Below are 18,343 nucleotides of genomic sequence, written 5' to 3'. Positions count from 1 at the left end.
TGTATACATTTGTGGAAAAAAAAAATCACAAACAGGCCTTCGGCTTCGGGTACTTGCTAAATGCTAACGCAGGTAGCTGACAATTATCGAGACTTTCGAGTTTCAGAGGTGTCCAATAGATGGCACGAATCCTCGTTTTTCATGTAATTACCCGAAGGGTTACTGGTCAAAGTTTCGTTTGCAGTATGGTTTACATGGGCACCCTCAGTTCTCGTAACACTACACAGATGGCTTTTTGCAGTTCTCGTAACACTACACAGATGGCTTTTTGCAGTTATCGTAACACTACACAGATGGCTTTTTGCAGTTATCGTAACACTACACAGATGGCTTTTTGCAGTTCTCGTAACACTACTGTAGGCAGCGTACGTACGCCGCAAGGTACCCGAAGGGAATGTTAAGGGTATTCTAGTTGGTAGGGGAGACTGGAGTAAAACGGGACGGTTTTTGTTTCCCCCCTATATCTCCCAAACTAATTATTGAATTTCTTTAAAATTTTGTTTTTATGTATTCCATATTGTAATGAACCCCCCATATTTTTTATATAATTTTATAATGAACCATTTCCCCATAAAATACCTTTAAAGTTTCCTCAGATTTGTGGGAGGGGCCTATTTTGGGGGGTAATTGAGGACACTGGGGTGGGTGATGAGGGACGTCCTCCGTTTTCGCCTTAAAATTCATCAATAAAATTAAAAAAAAATTGAAAAAGTGTTCCACTGCATATACTCTTTGAGTTTATAAATGTTTCAAATTGATTATTGTGTTAATGAACCTTTTTTCTCATAAATACAAAAACCCTTATGGAGCAGTAGGACATCCTGCGTTGCTAGGTAACGAAATCGAGCCTCTTAAAAATGCTGTACGCTGATTGGTCCGTAACTGTCCCAAATTAGCCAAAAACAGCTGTCCCGATTTCCCGGTTTAGACACTTTTTTTTTAAAGTTCATACTGTCTAAACTAATCGATCTAAAATTATAATTTATGTTTTAAACGATCAAGAAATGAATCAGCTTCATTTCCATATTAAATTTACATGCCATTAGCGTTTATTTGTTTCTTCAAACATAAAATGGCGGAGACAAAATTTCTAAAAAAAAACCGTTTTTTTTTGTTTTGTCAATAACTCATGCAGTTATTGACAAAAACCAACCAAATTTCATGCCAAATTAGATTATACAGATTTACATAACATACTAAAAATTTTTACAGTTTTATTAACATCTACTATTTTTCCCCCCACTGTCCCTTTTGACCCGGTGTCCCGTTTTACTCCAGTCTCCCCTATAGTAGTATTGGTATAGTTTTACAAAGACAGAGCTATAGAATAGTTATAGAATAATAAAAATATTCTGTTATAAAGGTAGGCCTATTATTAAGATGGATTAATAACATTTAAAAAAAATTTATGCCCTTAGTTTCCGGAAGATTGTAATAAGCAAAAATCGAGAAAGAGATTAAAAGAATATTTCCGCATGTTTCTATCCAAACATTAAATAAAAATTAAATTCCAAAAAAACCTAATATGATATGGCGCGGCGTAAGGGTAAGGCGTGACTTTGGTGCGGCGGAGGCTTCGCCCCGCCACCCCACGTCACACCGGATCTTGTTAAAATTAAATTTAAGTAACTACCTATCAGCACTTCTTTTACTGGAGATTGATAGCGTTCGGTGATAACATACAGTGACTTCTATTCTATCATACAATAGTAGTCGATTGTCACGTTACGTTTATATCCCTGTCACATGTCTCTGTATTATCGTCTGCTATAACAGCTATTGAAATTCTGTCAAAAAGTAACCAGAACTCCGTTTGATCAAATGCCTGAATCGATTGCAGCCAAATTTTCAGAATAGATGTAAAAAATTGTAAGCTACCGATTACTGCCATTGAAATGCAATAAAATTGTTGATTACAATCAATAATTGCCAAAAACTAGTGCATCCATCTATGTAGTGTTACGAGAACTGAGGGTGCCCATGTAAACCATACCATACTGCAAACGAAACTTTGACCAGTAACCCTTCGGGTAACACAGATGGCTTTTTGCAGTTATCGTAACACTATATAGATGGATGCACTAGTTTTTGGCAATTATTGATTGCAATCAACAATTTAATTGCATTTCAATGGCAGTAATCGGTAGCTTACAATTTTTTACATCTATTTTGAAAATTTGGCTGCAATCGATTCAGGCGTTTGATCAAACGGAGTTCTTGTTACTTTTTGACAGAATTTCAATAGCTGTTACAGCAGACGATAATACAGAGACATGTGACAGCTGACAGGGATATAAACGTAACGTGACAATCGACTTGAAGCCCGTATGATAAAATAAAATTGATAGTCAAAGTAGTAGTCTACTGTGTTCTCTGTCGGTTATAGTTCAAAACGAGTGTTATTATTTCGTAATCACTAACTATAGCGACTATAGCTGTTGGAGTAATATTGTACGATAGAATATAAGTCACTGTATGTTATCATTTAAACGCTATCAATCTCCAGTAAAAGAAGTGCTGATAGGTAGTTACTTACATTTAATTTTAACAAGATCCGGTGTGACGTGGGGTGGCGGGGCGAAGCCTCCGCCGCACCAAAGTCACGCCTTACCCTTACGCCGCGCCATATCATATTGAGTTTTTTGGAATTTAATTTTTATTTAATGTTTGGATAGAAACATGCGGAAAAATGCTTTTCATCTCTTTCTCGATTTCTGCGTATTACATTCTTCCGGAAACTAAGGGCATAACATTTTTTTTTAAATATTATTTATTACTCTTAATAATACCTTTATAACAGAATGTTATTATTATTCTATAACTATTCTATAGCTGCCTTTATAAAACTATACCAATACTACTATACCAACTAGTTACCCGAAGGGTTACTGGTCAAAGTTTCGTTTGCAGTATGGTTTACATGGGCACCCTCAGTTCTCGTAACACTACATAGATGGATGCACTAGTTTTTGGCAATTATTGATTGTAATCAACAATTTTATTGCATTTCAATGGCAGTAATCGGTAGCTTACAATTTTTTACATCTATTCTGAAAATTTGGCTGCAATCGATTCAGGCATTTGATCAAACGGAGTTCTGGTTACTTTTTGACAGAATTTCAATAGCTGTTATAGCAGACGATAATACAGAGACATGTGACAGGGATATAAACGTAACGTGACAATCGACTACTATTGTATGATAGAATAGAAGTCACTGTATGTTATCACCGAACGCTATCAATCTCCAGCAACAGAAGTGCTGATAGGTAGTTACTTAAATTTAATTTTAACAAGATCCGGTGTGACGTGGGGTGGCGGGGCGAAGCCTCCGCCGCACCAAAGTCACGCCTTACCCTTACGCCGCGCCATATCATATAAGGTTTTTTTGGAATTTAATTTTTATTTAATGTTTGGATAGAAACATGCGGAAATATTCTTTTAATCTCTTTCTCGATTTTTGCTTATTACAATCTTCCGGAAACTAAGGGCATAAATTTTTTTTTAATGTTATTAATCCATCTTAATAATAGGCCTACCTTTATAACAGAATATTTTTATTATTCTATAACTATTCTATAGCTCTGTCTTTGTAAAACTATACCAATACTACTATACCAACTAGAATACCCTTAGCATTCCCTTCGGGTACCTTGCGGCGTACGTACGCTGCCTACAGTATACCCTTAACATTCCCTTCGGGTACCTTGCGGCGTACGTTCGCTGCCTACAGTTCTGTCAAAAAGTAACCAGAACTCCGTTTGATCAAATGCCTGAATCGATTGCAGCCAAATTTTCAGAATAGATGTAAAAAATTGTAAGCTACCGATTACTGCCATTGAAATGCAATAAAATTGTTGATTACAATCAATAATCGCCAAAAACTAGTGCATCCATCTATGTAGTGTTACGATAACTGCAAAAAGCCATCTGTGTAGTGTTACGAGAACTGAGGGTGCCCATGTTAAACCATACTGCAAACGAAACTTTGACCAGTAACCCTTCGGGTAACTATAGCGACTATAGCTGTTGGAGTAATATTGTACGATAGAATATAAGTCACTGTATGTTATCATTTAAACGCTATCAATCTACAGTAAAAGAAGTGCTGATAGGTAGTTACTTACATTTAATTTTAACAATATCCGGTGTGACGTGGGGTGGCGGGACGAAGCCTCCGCCGCACCAAAGTCACGCCTTACCCTTACGCCGCGCCATATCATTTGTATTAGGTTTTTTGGAATTGAATTTTTATTTATTGTTTGGATAGAAACATGCGGAAATATTCTTTTAATCTCTTTCTCGATTTCTGCTTATTACAATCTTCCGGAAACTAAGGGCATAAATTTTTGTTAAATGTTATTAATTAATCTTAAAAATAGGCCTACCTTTATAACAGAATATTTTTATTATTCTATAACTATTCTATAGCTGCCTTTATAAAACTATACCAATACTACTATACCAACTAGTATACCCTTAACATTCCCTTCGGGTACCTTGCGGCGTACGTACGCTGCCTACAGTGGCCTATTGTTGATTTCTTATCAAAAGTTTTCCTCTTTTCCACGAAAATTACCGATGAATTCATAGGTAAATGAACCAACTTAAGTGTATTTCTGTGCAATTTGTTGGTAATGTGATTTGTGCCGTATTTTTGTTTTATCATCTTTCAAATTTCTCATTCTAACCTTTAGGTTTAGGAAGGAACGGGAAAGGAAACGGTGATGAAGTGGGTGTTACTAAAATGCGCGTGCGCGCCTGCGCTTTGCGCGGCTACTAATATGCGCGGGATTTTTCTTGCGCGTAAAAAACTAAAATGCGCGTCAAAATTTTCCGGAATTTTGCGCGCGACCACGACGGTTAGGTTAGGTTAGGTTAGGTTAGGTTAGGTTAGGTTAGGTTAGGTTAGGTTATTTACGCGCATTTTCCCTTCGTCCTGCGCGCATTTTAGTGTGGTCGCGCGCAAAATTTTGACGAAAATTTTGACGCGCATTTTAGTTTTTTACGCGCAAGAAAAATTCCGCGCATATTAGTAGCCGCGCAACGCGCAGGCGCGCACGCGCATTTTAGATACACCCGGTCACCAACCCTAGTGACATACATTATTTTTTCCAAACACATTTTTCTAAAAATTATGCATTGACAGACAAGTATTATCCTTCCTTTAGAAATTTTAAATTTATTTTTATTTTATGTCATAAACTGTATTTTCTGTCAACTGTCATAGAGAAAGCTATGGGAACATAATCAAGGCCATGGGTAATCTATCTCCATGTTTATTGCAGTAACTTTGGGGAAGTCACATGAAAATATGCAGGGCAACATGTGTCATATTTTTCTGAATATTTTAATCAAGCAGTAGGTAGCAATTAACTTTAGTTTAATGCATTAATGTTATAATGTTTATTGACACATTTACTTTAGATTCAACATGAATAATTAACTGTTCGCTGCCAAAGTTAGTTCGAACTTTAACTCAAACAAAGCCACAGGCAGGAAAATTACTTTTCTTCAGAAAAATTGTAAGTTTTATTATTTTATTTTTATTTTATTATTACCCCCCCCCCCCATACTTTCTGTTATTATTATAGATTTTTATGTTGCAATAGTTAAGGAAAGTCTGAAATAGACCTTCCCGTCTTCCCTTCCCGTCCCTTGAAATAGACCTTCCCTTCTTCCCTTCCCTTCTTCAGTGGCTCCGTTTCCCTAAATAACCACTAACCAACGCCCGCCGGTGGTCACTCACTCGCTGCGACAACCAGGAGGAAGGGAGATGTTTGGTCGAACTGGGACTTGCAAGGCCCATGATTCGATGAAATCTGTTGGAGGGCCATGAGTCTAAGCCGGAAGCCTACTTTGATACACTGCTCTCATAATAATTGCTCCTCAGCTCTCTTCGCTCTTTTTCCGGTTTCTCTTAACCATGGCCGGGTAATCTCCCTGAATGACGCGGTCGAGTCAGTCGGGCGGTGTCTTCCGCTGCTTGACTGGCTGCAGTTTGAACCGGACGGTCTGTTAAAATAAGAATTTAAATCTAGAACAACGCCTCCTTTGAGCGGCCCGGACAATCCTGAATCCTTTAGGGTTGCCATTCCATCGAGGCTTAAACGAGGGTACGTAATTACACGTTAGTTAAATTGCTAAAGCTACAAATTCAATTGTTTGTATTACCCAGATGACGCGGAGGTGTTGCCCATTGAGGGGTTTTGGTGACAAGGAGTCACTGAACAAAACGCTAAACCAAAAGAAAAAGAAATATTAAAAAAGGTAATGCTAGATATACGACATAAAGCTTTTGCTTTCACAGAAAATGATGTGAATTTGTTTGCAGCCAACGATCCTTTATAAATCCTAGCCGAGTCCTTTCCGTCTACATTCGGTGTGAAGAGCAAAACCCAAATTTCAACACATTTTACTGCTTAGCAACGAAAAAAAAGCGAGTGTCAAAACATTGTTTTACTTGCTCATACATTGTTGTGGCAGAAACGCGTTAATCATGTAACGGTGAATTTTTTTCTCTTTTGTTGATGCAGCATCAAAAGACACGCGATAGGTTCCGGTGGTCATTAACTATTCAAGATGGTAGACCTGTCAATGTAAAAGACAGGGTAAGGTTAGCTCCTGTAAATGTTATTCATTTTTGTTAAATAGCTGCTAGTAGGAACTCATTGTTGATTTGCGGTTACAAAATCCATAGGCCTAGAGTTCAGGTATTGTCAATCAATCATTCGATTTGCGCGTTAGTTACTCCTAAATCAGTTGTGGAAATGCGAGTTTTTCCCTCCGCTTCTCCTGGATGGTTACTTAGATCATTTAAGTTCATTTTTGAGTTAAGCGTTGTGAACGGTAGCGGACGATCTCTGATAGTCTATCTAGCTTTAGCGACTGTGTCAAATTTCTTATTTTATTTATTTTATTCAACCGTTTTATGAGAAGCTTCGATTTGTTTGTTTTTTTAATTAATAATTTACCTTTTTTTAATCTCTATTTTGAGATTTTTTGCTCCGGTTGTAGGTGCAAGGGTCATGTGTTTGAAACTTAGATAAGGTTACAGTAGAATATTTTCAGAAAAGCCGATTGTTGTTCAAACGGTTCGAAATTGAAGATTTATTCATTCACTGAAGAAATGAGTCAAATGACTCAAATGCCAATGGGTATATAGTGACTAAAGTTTAAGCCATTATCATTTATGATTTGATATTTATTTGATATTGGTTTTTGTAGGCCCATCCCCAGCAACGTCAACCTGCAGAAAGAAAAAGGCCAATTTCCATGGCCTTCAGACTCGAAGGTCGCGAAGATAATTACGTAAAACTGGCACGGGGTGGTGTAGAGGTTGGGTGAGAATGACACGTGTTTCAACATTATCAAGCAGGTACAATAGCCGCAAGGGTAAGCTATTTGATATTCATTTTGATATTGGTTATTGTAGACCCATCCCCGGCAAAGTCACCTGCAGAAGGAAAGGCCAGTTTGCATTTCAATCGAAGGTCATGGATATCTTTACGTAAAAGGTGTCATGCAGTGGGTGTAGAGGTTGGGTGAGAACGGTACGTTTTGCATCATTATCAAGAAGGTAAAACAGAAACAAGGCTTAAGAGGAGGGGTGAGAAAAAGTCGTATCATAAAAGGCGAGAGAAAAGTCGACAGGTATCAGTCGAGTGAGCATCTCCGACACGGCAACAACTCCATATTTCGTCGTAATATCAGTTCGCAATCATGGGTAAATGTTCATTTTTATTTCGAGTCGGCAATGGTAAATCTATTCTATTTTTGGTATTAGTTGTTGATACGACTAGTAGTTACATTCGAAAAATAATATCCAATTGTTTATTGCATAGTTAATTATGGTGTTGTTTTGCTGTTGGGTGTTGTATCGTTGATGTCGACCACGAGAGAAAATCTTACAAAAGGAAAGAGAATGGGCAACAGAAGTCAATCGAGTGAGCATCTCCGACTCGGCAACAACTACATTCTTCGTCGTATTATCAGGTCGCAATTACGGGTAAATATTCTGTATTTCTACGTGTAATTTTGTATCAATTTCTATTTTTTTCTGTTAGATAATCTGTTCGTTATTGTTGAATATTTAATATTGTCTCTAGTTAACTATGGCGTCGTGCTGCTATTGGATGTTGTATCGTCGATGGCTGGGTCGACCACTGGTGTACCGATGTCTCCTGGTTATGGCGGATACCAAAGTACCACGTCGCCGCCTTACTACACAACGACAACATTCGCAAGAACCGGTTACTACAATGAGGCACAATTACTACATCACCAAGGCTCCAGAGTATTACACCGCAGCAAATGCTGCCCCGAGTTACATCATTAAACTTACTACACAGAGGCTCCCGAGTACTACACCACCAAGTCACCGGAGTCCCAGTACTCCCAAGTACATGTATGTTGCCCCAGCTTGTACACCGAGGCCCCCAAGTATTACTCGGTTCCTAGCTACTACACCGAGGCTCCAACTTATTACACCACCAAAGCGGCTGAATACCGCACCGAGCCGCCCAAGTACTACACCAATAAGGCTCCAGAGTATTACACCACATCTTGTGCTTCCTCGACCCACTACACCGAAGCCCCGAAGTATAACTCTGCCCCAAGCTACACAATTACTACTGAGGCGGCCAAGTATTACGCAGCCCCGACTAACTACACAGCGGCTACTCCTTTGTACTACGTTGAACCGGAATACTACACCGAGGCTCCATTACTACACCACAACCTACGCTACACCTACTACCCACTACACCGAGGCCCCTATGTACTACACTACCAAGGCACCTGAGGATTTTAACACTATTTACGCTGCTCCGACCAACTGCACCGCACTCCACCAACTACACGCTTCTCCCACTTATTAAAGTGACGTTTCTAAATACTAGAGTCGAATTTTCAATTTTAATAATTATGTTCAGATTTGTCGGTCATATTTTAATAATTACTAGTCACTGGGAATTGTTGATCTTTAAAGAGAAATAAATTGTTTAACCTGGGTAATCATTTTGTACGGCTTCTCTTGCCACTTAAAAGCCTTTGACATTGCGACGTTTTCTGATTTTTGTTAGATCTTTCCTATTTCGCATGTTGGAGGTGACTTTTGCTCTAGTCGCTCTGCATTCCGACATGTTCTAGTGTTGGGACGAACTTCATTTATAGGGCAAGTTACGAAAGAAACGTACTGTGGTGTTTACTAAAAAATTTTATGTTAACAGCTCTGTTTTTAACTTTAGTTGGCGTAACAAAGCGGTTGGAAGTGTATGGTTTCTCATAGAAGTTTACTTGAAGGGTCTGGAGTTGACAGTCACTTACCTATAACTTTTTTAAAATTTCAAAGTTGCAAAAAATATACAAGTCGTGAACTAAACATTTCTTTATTATAAATTCTGAAACACAGCAAACAAAGACATTAAAAGGAATTGCTTTATTGTCCCTCCTCCACCCACAATTCCACCACATTTTACAATCACACACATACATACATACATACACTTAAGTTAACCCGTTGGCTGCCACGCCATACAATATAGGTTGTACTCTACTACTCTACGCGCCACGTCTGAAGGATCCGTGACCAAAGTGGGACTTGCCATTGCTGACAAGTCCGGGCTGACACGGTGACAGGAGAATCCTTCACCGTATCGAAAAGGGGGAAGTCCCTATGGTGCATTGCCTAACAGGCTTGCCTTCCGGCAAATTTTGGGCTTGGCGACTTTCCGACCCCGCGGCAGGAAAACCACGAGGCCGAACAGCGCGGCCCGTGCAAATGAGCTAGGGGAGAACAAAGGCGTGGCAGACAACGGGTTAACGAACCCAAACGAACACATATTACCAACAACAAATGATGATCCGCGCTGACACTTTGGAGATACCGGCGACTTTATGGTGTCCATCTTCTCGACATTTCCTCTGCATTACCTGAATAAAGATAAAACAATTCTTATTTACTGACAAGCCAATAAAAGTTACATAAAATAGAAAAAAACAATGATCAGGTTTTTTAGCTCAAAGATTTAAATATGCAATTTTTTAAAGTTTAAATCAAGCTTGCAATGTTGAAAACTTTAAACAGAACAAAGCTCACTTGCTAGTCTTTAAAAAAAAAATTCCGGAAGTATACCGGAAGTAACCACAGCGCCTCAACCATTGAGCTGTGGTCAAATTAAACCACATATTCGTGATCTCCATGAAATTTGGGGTCGATTAGGTGTGATTTAAACGAAATCCAAAATTTGGCCAAAATCAAGAATTTTCCTGAACTATAGTTCAGGAAAATTCTCAAAACCGGAAGTAGGCGTAGGTAAACAACAGAACATGAACTTTACCACAAATTTTACGAGGATCACGAATATGTGGTTCTTTTGTGCGTCAGATCAATATTTACTAAACTACTGACAGAAATGAGAAAACCGGAAGTAGAAAAAAAACACATTTTTAAAAATCTAACAAGTGAGCTTTGTTGGGGGAATAGTTATCGTTAGTTATCACTAAATATTTCAACAAAATAACTGCCAAAAAATGTTAAAAAAGATGTTCAAAGTAACTGAAACTGACTGTTTTGACAGCTGCAAATTTTCAAAAAGCCATCTAGCGTTAGAAAAAAAGAAATTTCCAAGTAAAATTTTGTTTGCGCGCAAGAAGGGACTGATTTTGGAATTATTACACAGACACAAAGATTAACGCACTAGATAATTAGTAGATAATCTACGAAAGCAAGTCAATCGTCGGGTACCTGGGCATAATCCCGTGGTGAGTAACTGCAGGTGTGTAACAGCAAAGGGTAGCGACCACTGAAGTGTTCCAACTCGTCGGTGAAGTAAGACAAGTTGTAGCAGCAAAAGCAGTGAAGCTAAATGAGCGTACGTCGGGAAGATAAGGATTAAGGATGTTGCAGAATGTTGCTGGATGTCCCTCTTCCTTCATGGACAAAGGTCAGCATTGGCTTAAGGATCTATTATGTGCCTGTAAAAAAAGTGTATTGCATTAATGAATTGAAAATATAACAGTTAATAAAGCATTTCAATCTTTACCGATACTAACAAGCACACTGAAGTTTTCATGATAAAAAACCGCAAAAATGGAAATCACAGCAACCAACAGCCTAACTCCTCAGGTTGAGGTTAATTTACTGATGCTAAAGAAAGTGTCATGAAGTATTGCAATAGCGTGGTGATAGGTTATATTGATGCTTACCTTTATCATATGGGTGAATGGTTCTGAATTTAGTAAGGCATTTGACGTGGTGTGGTTGGTGTGGTAGCAGTAATGGGGAAATACATTGTCTCCACACATTTGTATTCCACGATATGTGAGCTTCACACATGAGTTTTAGGCTTTTGACAATATGATGGGTCTATTGGAGGGAAGGTGACTGAGCTGAGCGCTAAGTCAACTTTTTGGAATGACTGATGACAGTATGCATCTAAAATTTGAAGAAATAAGTTGGTACAGTATAAAAATGAGAAAATTAGGTCAAGATAAACCTACATATGATACGAAGTTCAATTTGGTATATGAAATCACAGGAATATAAGTATTTTATTAGCATCCAATTGTTTCGCCCATTTTGCCTCGTTTCACGATGTAACAACAACAAGGGCGACACTAGCGACATCTGGTAATGAGTTTTGAATCCTAAGTTGGTTGCAATATTATTAAAAATATCCGAAATAGAACTCCATACAATAAATAATTTTTAAAAATTTTGTATGCGACAGTAGAACTCCAAAGACATAAAAACTTCTTTTTTAAATATTATTAAAAATACCCGACAATAGAACTCCAGTGCCCGACAGTAGAACTCCAATACGCGACAATAGAACTCCAATAAATTCTTTAATTATTTTCATGTTTGACAATAGAACTCTATTGAATTTTAAATATTTTGAATGTCCGACAATAGAACTCCAAAAAGCACTTGATAAACAAGAACACATGTCATTGATTGGACATCTCTGACACTCCCAAGTCCCAACAATCAAAAACGCAATTCAGTTTTGTGAGACACAACATTGAATTTTTGAATTCTAGTGATAGATCGTGTGGTAGATCGTAAAAAACATAACTGCTTTGCATTAAAACTATTGCATATATAGGGTACTGAAAATGTTTTCACCGCACTGGCTATCGGGCTGCAGTTCGGTATCTGCCATGTAACTTAATGAAGCAATTCATTTCTTTAGCTACTTCTGTAACTTGAACGGCGCACTTTTATTTGCTTTAATAACCTAGCTTGAAATCTTGAGATTAGGACAGAAAACAAAGCTCACTTGCTAGTTTGAAGCAAATTTTCCGGAAGTATACCGGAAGTAAGCGATTTAGCGATAGCGCCTTTAATATGGTTTACAAGTTTTTGTTTTAGAAGAAACCGAAGAAACCATGTATAAAACTATTGTAAAAATATTACATAGATCACGTTGTATCCTTGGGTGAATAGCAAAAATTTTCCTTGAAAAATACATAGCCCTAGCCTAGCATACCTTAAACAACCTCTGTACAGTGGTTGTACAGATTAGGTGTATACAAGGCTCAATGTCTCTGGATGGCAAGCTCTCAAATGGCAAGCAGACGGTTGAAGCAGTACTAGCAGACAATTTGTTCTGCATTCTAAAATATACCACTAGATGGCTCTTACAGCAATAAATTTGGGCATCCCATAAATTTGAATTTCTTCAAATCACAGTTTCTCTGCTTCATGTCCTTCAGCTGTTCAACATTAAAACTTTTTTGAAAAATTTCCGAAAAAGTGTTCCTGCTGGCAATTTTAAAAAAATGAACGTATGTGATGGATTTTCCACTCGTAAATGGGAAAACATGTATTGAAAATGCTCCACACTTTCGGTTGCCGAAACAGAAGAAAAACGTTCATCATCTAGTCATTTTCATCATAAAGTTTGAATTACCATTCTCGAAGACACATTCCAATAAGACAACGCAATTGGAGGATATAAGAGGTGGGTGGTGTGTGGTGAACAGGGTGAAACTCAAGAAGTTTTTTTTAGCTTAATTTGGGAGGAAAGAGTGGAGGTGGCGCGCTTTTCTTTCAGAAAATAACGTGAACAATGGCAACAGCAGCATTTCCGCATTATCAAAAATAAAAAAAAATCCTGGAATAAAAAGACGTGGGAAAGGGTCAAGAAGGAAGGGAGATAGAGGAAAGCTCAATCCTTACAGTGTACACAACATGAGAATAAGGACGCTTAATTGTACTGCATCACGATCGTAGATTAACCTCCCGAGTGGATTCGACATGCCAGTCTCTCTACACATAAACCTCTGCAAGTCCAGCATTAGTAGTCAATCGAAGGGTGGATACATTCAAACAAACTGTTCGTGGCATTTTCTTTTTCCTGTTGATTTTTTTTTCTTTTGTTTTTTTTTTCTTTTTGTATCGTATAACACTTTTTTTTCTCAAAATTCTCAGCAATGAAATAGAAAGGTTGGGCGGACTATCTTAACGGATCAGTCCTCCATTTTTCGCTTTTTCCCTCGCGCTGGCGATTCTGTAAAACAATGAGAAATGTTGATGTGACGGGATATGTTTAGAAATTGAAAGAATGTCAATACCTTCTTCTTCTACTTCTTCCCCATCATCCTCTTCCTCGTCTAAATCTTCGTCACTGTCATCTCCTGCCCCTTCATAATCTTCACCTTCGCTTTCCTCCTACATAACAAGAGAATTTCAATTATACTGAAGTCAAATTTCCAAAGATTCATGCTTACATCCAAGTTGTCTTTGTAAATAGCATCCAAGCCCACAACCTCCTCTCCTTCGTCTTCTTCTTCACCTTCATCACCACCTTCATCTTCTACTCCTTCATCTAAATAAAAAACATTTTGCTTGACTGTCATGAGAATAAATTTTTAGACTCTACCTTCTTCATTATCAGGTGCTTCCTCACCGCTTTCCTCATCTTCATCATTGCCATTGAGTTCATCATCTTCAGCCTCTCGGTCATCACAGTCATATCTACATAAACCAACTTATTTAAAATGTCTCCACAAAGAGATGGTAACAGATTTATACATACCCATCAAGGTACTTTAATGACGGCAGAAACTGGAATACTTTCTCCCTGTAGTCTTCTCTGGTTGTGACGTCACAGTTGAACAAGTCTAATGATCGTAGCATCTTAAACTCTTTCTGCAATTAAAAAGAAGATTTTATCAGTTTGACTTCTGCATAATTCAAGTAAACAAACTTACGAGTGGCTCCAGAGTGTCTAGATCTTTGATTTTGTTACCACTGAGGTTAAGTGATGTTAGTTTTGTGCTGCTGCTAAGAGCATTCAAGCCACCTGAGATCCTGTTGTCACTCAATTCCAGCTAAGGGAAATACATCAAAAATGATTAGGGTTCAGCCAAAAAATACAAAGAATAATATGGTAATACCCTTCTTAAGTTCGGAAGCTTGGGGAATCCTTTTAGGCTAGTGAGACCCACATTGATGAGACTGAGAGCTTCAAGACCCACAAACTCATCTGTCAAACCAACAATGGTTGTACTCCTACAGTTATCCAGGTTCAATTCTGTGATCTGAAATGATAAAATCAAAAGAAAATCGACCATAAGACCACTGATTAAGGGTAAGACATGATGAAAAAGATTTTCGAATCTGAAAATGGCGCCAAAATGGGCGGTGCGCTGATGCTAGCAAGATGTGACGTTCGTTTCTCGTCTCCATTTTCCTGTACTGACCAGAAGGAAGTGACTCGAAAACTGTCGACTTGTCAAAAGCGTTATCTAACAACAGATTTTTGTCCATCGCGACCGACAATTCTCAACTGGCCTGAAAGGCATGCAAATGTCCAAAAGCCTCAAGTATTGCGTACGACTTTTGGAAGCCCCGTGGATCCACACACTCACACACACACAGCGCGTCTATCGGACGCCTTCACGAGGCAGATACATACACACACACTCTGTGAGAGGAATAACTGTCGAACCACGCCACATTCACGGACTGGGTACGAACATGCTAAACAACACGTTCTCGAGCGACGCCAGCAAGTGTTTCTTGAAATCGTTTCATCGACTTAACGTCGAGAAAGAATCACGACGAATATGTCAGCTTGTCATTAGAACTGGGCACGTAACGAGGCAATACGGTGCAAGACAGCAATTTTTAGTGGGAAATTACCAGTGAATACGTCAGTATAAAACCGAGCAGTACGATACGAGTGCTGCTGAATCGATTTCTGCAATGCCACGAGACGAAATAAAAAAACAAGTTGTGACATTTACCTGATCGGGATTCCTTCCTCTTTTTTCCAATTCAATTCGTTTCTCCATGGTGGTGGTGGTTTTTGCAATAATAAAAAAATTGTCTGGATAAAGACCAACTCGCATATACACCGGCTATGACTGGCACACAGTTTTTCTCTGGGATGCTTGCAGCAGCAGGGACCTGGCGAGAATCGAGGGCCATCTAGCGGCCAATCTTACAACTTGGGGCGAAGCCTAGATTTTGAAACAGATGTGGAATTCTGGGAAAACCGTCGGCACACTTTTGGCATTTCACTATTTGTTGCTTGTTGGTGATAAAATAGTCGGGACATTTTTTCCTGCATAACTCAACTTCCTCGAAGGAATATCTCAATTATTTGCTCATCATACACCCCTCACGGCTTCGTCCCTCCCCTTGGTGGCAGCATATTAAACAAAAAGAAAAATGCGTTGCACAAAACCAGTAAAATTTGCATCATTAATGTAGTTGATAAAAATATGACGAAATTATCATCTGGCAGAAAATATTAATACAAACTATAATTTAATTCAATGTTAAATAAATCTGAATCTGAATTTTAAAAACAAAAGTGAAATGTGGCAAGTGTCTACTGACTATCGGTTTGAATTCAATTTTGCGGTTTGCGCGCCATCTACGAATGGTCAAACAAGGAACTCGCAGTAAATGAAACCGCCGCTATAAGAAAGCCAAGAACCGTTAAAAGTCGGACTTTCCCCCTGTTTGTAGTCGTCTGGGGTACTACAATGTAGCAAACACAAAATTACACTTGGAAATTTGTTTCTATTTTTGTTTTTCTTTCTTCCCGAAATTCCCAAATGGATTCCACACTCGAACGCACACAAATAAAGGATACAATGAAAACACATTTACACGAATATCAAAATAATATCAGAGCGATAGAATCTTGCAGGTTTACACGAGGAATAGTGTTGTCAAATAAAATAAAATCACGTCAACCGATTGAGAATCCAAAAGAAACAATTAAAAAAATATATAAGTCATTTCGGGATTCAGTTAAATCAATCCAACTAGAATAATAAGACTACACTAAACGCTACTTGGGTATTTCCATACCCAAAACGCACCCACGAGCCGACCTGAATGGCGAATAAATTGGAATAATCAATGAGCGACCATCTTCCGACCCAATTAACAATCTCAAAAGACGAATAAATAGCATGTTGTATATACCGTACCAGAGTAAAGTGAGTATCTGTTGACGAAGAGATCGAATGTAGTCGTCAGTCAATAGCGAATCATCGCGGGATCGTTTCTGACAGGAATGCCGCTTCATTTTGATGACGCAGTGAAGGAAATTCTGCAATTGACAACAAGAAATGACGTCACATTCATTGCCAACATGGATTGGTGCAACGCTAACGACTTACTTCTCTGATCCGGCATTTCTGGTTCAATGGCAAATCGGTTTCGGCGAATCCTTCAATGACGGCCGACCCGCATTTCTGCAGGATTTTAGCGTGGCACAACTCTGAATCATTTTTTAATTTGTTTTAAAATAAAGTCTATTTGAAAATAATAAATAATAATTAAACTCTGGTATTACCTTTAGCTGAAGAATTCTCGTCCTCTTCGTGACGACTGGCGTGAGATCCTTCCACTTCGTTGGGCTGCGGTTCGTTCTGGTTAATCGCCGCCGAATTCGACTGCCTTTCAGTCATGGCCATTTGCTGACTTTCTCTCAATCTGCCCAGCGCACACACAAACACAAAGTCAAACAAAAGTCAAACAAACAAACGAGTCGGTTATGATTAGTTGTGGCTGTCGTCAAGGTTCCCATAGCGTCGCCCCGGAACCGGATCAAATCGAAAAGAAAAGGAGATGAATATTAAAAAACCTGCGGAGGGCGGTGTGCATGTCGGGCACGTTATTGTTGTTGAGGGATCGGGACCTGGGCGAATAAAGGAGACGAGAAGCTCGGCCGCTATTGGGGTCGGCGTGTTGGTGGCGATGGTGATGATGGCGGACGTTTTGGTCGCCCGTCGTCGTCGTCGCGGGATGACCTAGCAATTCCGTGGCCATTATGGCCACCAGCACCACAAGTGTCGAAATTGTAACGTTCGTCGTCGACTTCATCTTCTTTATTCTCTGCTGCTACCAGTGGCCAATAAGTCAATAACACACAGGTGAAATGTTTGCTGATGATCAGAGTTTTAGACAAGACGAACCGAGAAGAACAAAAGGTGTAGAACCGGCCTGGAGTGACGCACAAACTTTAATGATCTCTCTACGTCGTCGTCGACAATTAAATTGCATGACCTTAAAAGAAACTTGCGCCGACACGTCAAAAATCGTCTGCAATTGAAATTTGTGTTTTTTCCCAGTAAATCTCATTCTCACCCGACATGCGTAAATTCCCTTCTTATTCATTCATTCCAAAAACCCCCCAAGGAATTGTGCGAAAATTCATCAGAAAAATTCGTGTCGAGACTTGGGGTTTTCCCAGGAAATCTAAAAAAAGGAAAATTTCATTTCGAAATGTCAAAAAAAGGATCCTCCCCCTACTACACCTATTAACCTTGAGGGTGGTAAGGCATTAAAAAATAAATAAATGACCTTTCTACCTCGAAATTCTATCTGGTACATTGGGAAAATGATAAAAACAAGGTGAAAGGGTCTTAATAGTCGAATAGGTTTTATACCTGCTGGAGTAGGAGCATCAAGATGCGGCTCATCCAAATGTCGCGGCGAATATGAAGAATAGTTGCACGGCTCTGGCGTGATTTATAGAAAAAAGCGGAGGGAATGCTGGAGATGGCAGGCTCCGCCTACTCGTCATCTCTTCCTCCCCCGAGTCGACGGACAGCATGTCACACACGACGTGACGCACCGTTGAAATAGCAACTTTCTCTCTTCTACTATTTTCAGAGGCCTATATTTTCCTGTTCGCAACGAGTGTCTATCCATCAATGGGATGGAATGGGAGGATGCATCTAAATTTAAAAATGCACGTAATTGTCTCTTGAATGGGCAAAGGAGACAGACCAGAAAAAGGTCAGACAGTGACCATGAATGATTCGGAAATAGAGCGGGAGGCGTTCTGCCGATTTGGCAGAAGATTGC

At 39.0% G+C, this 18,343-nt stretch overlaps 2 protein-coding genes and 2 long non-coding RNA genes across 9 annotated transcripts; 1 reads left to right on the top strand and 3 right to left on the bottom strand.

The window, feature by feature from the left end:
• Window positions 1-5,960: 5,960 nt before the first annotated feature.
• LOC124342235 lies at window positions 5,961-7,681 on the top strand. Of its 5 annotated transcripts, none has more exons than XR_006918721.1 (6): window positions 5,961-6,116; window positions 6,179-6,270; window positions 7,018-7,157; window positions 7,228-7,378; window positions 7,436-7,579; window positions 7,647-7,681. It is a non-coding gene; the product is annotated as an uncharacterized LOC124342235 (long non-coding RNA). The 5 variants fall into 5 exon arrangements; XR_006918720.1 differs by lacking the exon at window positions 7,018-7,157 and adding an exon at window positions 6,335-6,611; XR_006918715.1 differs by lacking the exon at window positions 7,018-7,157 and adding an exon at window positions 6,335-6,616.
• A 2,196-nt stretch (window positions 7,682-9,877) lies between these two features.
• LOC124342373 lies at window positions 9,878-11,307 on the bottom strand. Of its 2 annotated transcripts, none has more exons than XR_006918799.1 (4): window positions 11,293-11,307; window positions 11,046-11,149; window positions 10,748-10,977; window positions 9,878-9,933 (listed from the first exon to the last, which is right to left on the bottom strand). It is a non-coding gene; the product is annotated as an uncharacterized LOC124342373 (long non-coding RNA). The 2 variants fall into 2 exon arrangements; XR_006918795.1 differs by lacking the exon at window positions 11,293-11,307 and adding an exon at window positions 11,209-11,244.
• A 1,493-nt stretch (window positions 11,308-12,800) lies between these two features.
• LOC124341976 (acidic leucine-rich nuclear phosphoprotein 32 family member A-like) lies at window positions 12,801-15,416 on the bottom strand. The gene is made up of 8 exons (XM_046794934.1): window positions 15,259-15,416; window positions 14,407-14,550; window positions 14,221-14,340; window positions 14,046-14,158; window positions 13,890-13,984; window positions 13,738-13,835; window positions 13,582-13,678; window positions 12,801-13,517 (listed from the first exon to the last, which is right to left on the bottom strand). Exons 1-8 carry the CDS (start codon window positions 15,361-15,363, stop codon window positions 13,477-13,479), a joined length of 813 nt encoding a protein of 270 aa, XP_046650890.1. The 5' UTR covers window positions 15,364-15,416; the 3' UTR covers window positions 12,801-13,476.
• A 606-nt stretch (window positions 15,417-16,022) lies between these two features.
• LOC124341995 lies at window positions 16,023-18,020 on the bottom strand. The gene is made up of 6 exons (XM_046794953.1): window positions 17,923-18,020; window positions 17,118-17,374; window positions 16,827-16,966; window positions 16,651-16,751; window positions 16,459-16,580; window positions 16,023-16,359 (listed from the first exon to the last, which is right to left on the bottom strand). Exons 1-6 carry the CDS (start codon window positions 17,953-17,955, stop codon window positions 16,317-16,319), a joined length of 696 nt encoding a protein of 231 aa, XP_046650909.1. The 5' UTR covers window positions 17,956-18,020; the 3' UTR covers window positions 16,023-16,316.
• Between the last annotated feature and the right edge of the window lie 323 nt (window positions 18,021-18,343).

This window comes from Daphnia pulicaria, chromosome 1 (assembly GCF_021234035.1).
Source record: "Daphnia pulicaria isolate SC F1-1A chromosome 1, SC_F0-13Bv2, whole genome shotgun sequence".
Taxonomy (NCBI): Eukaryota; Metazoa; Arthropoda; class Branchiopoda; order Diplostraca; family Daphniidae; genus Daphnia; species Daphnia pulicaria.
The sequence above is the reverse complement of the archived record's forward strand: the minus strand, read 5'-3'. Positions and strand labels throughout refer to the sequence as shown.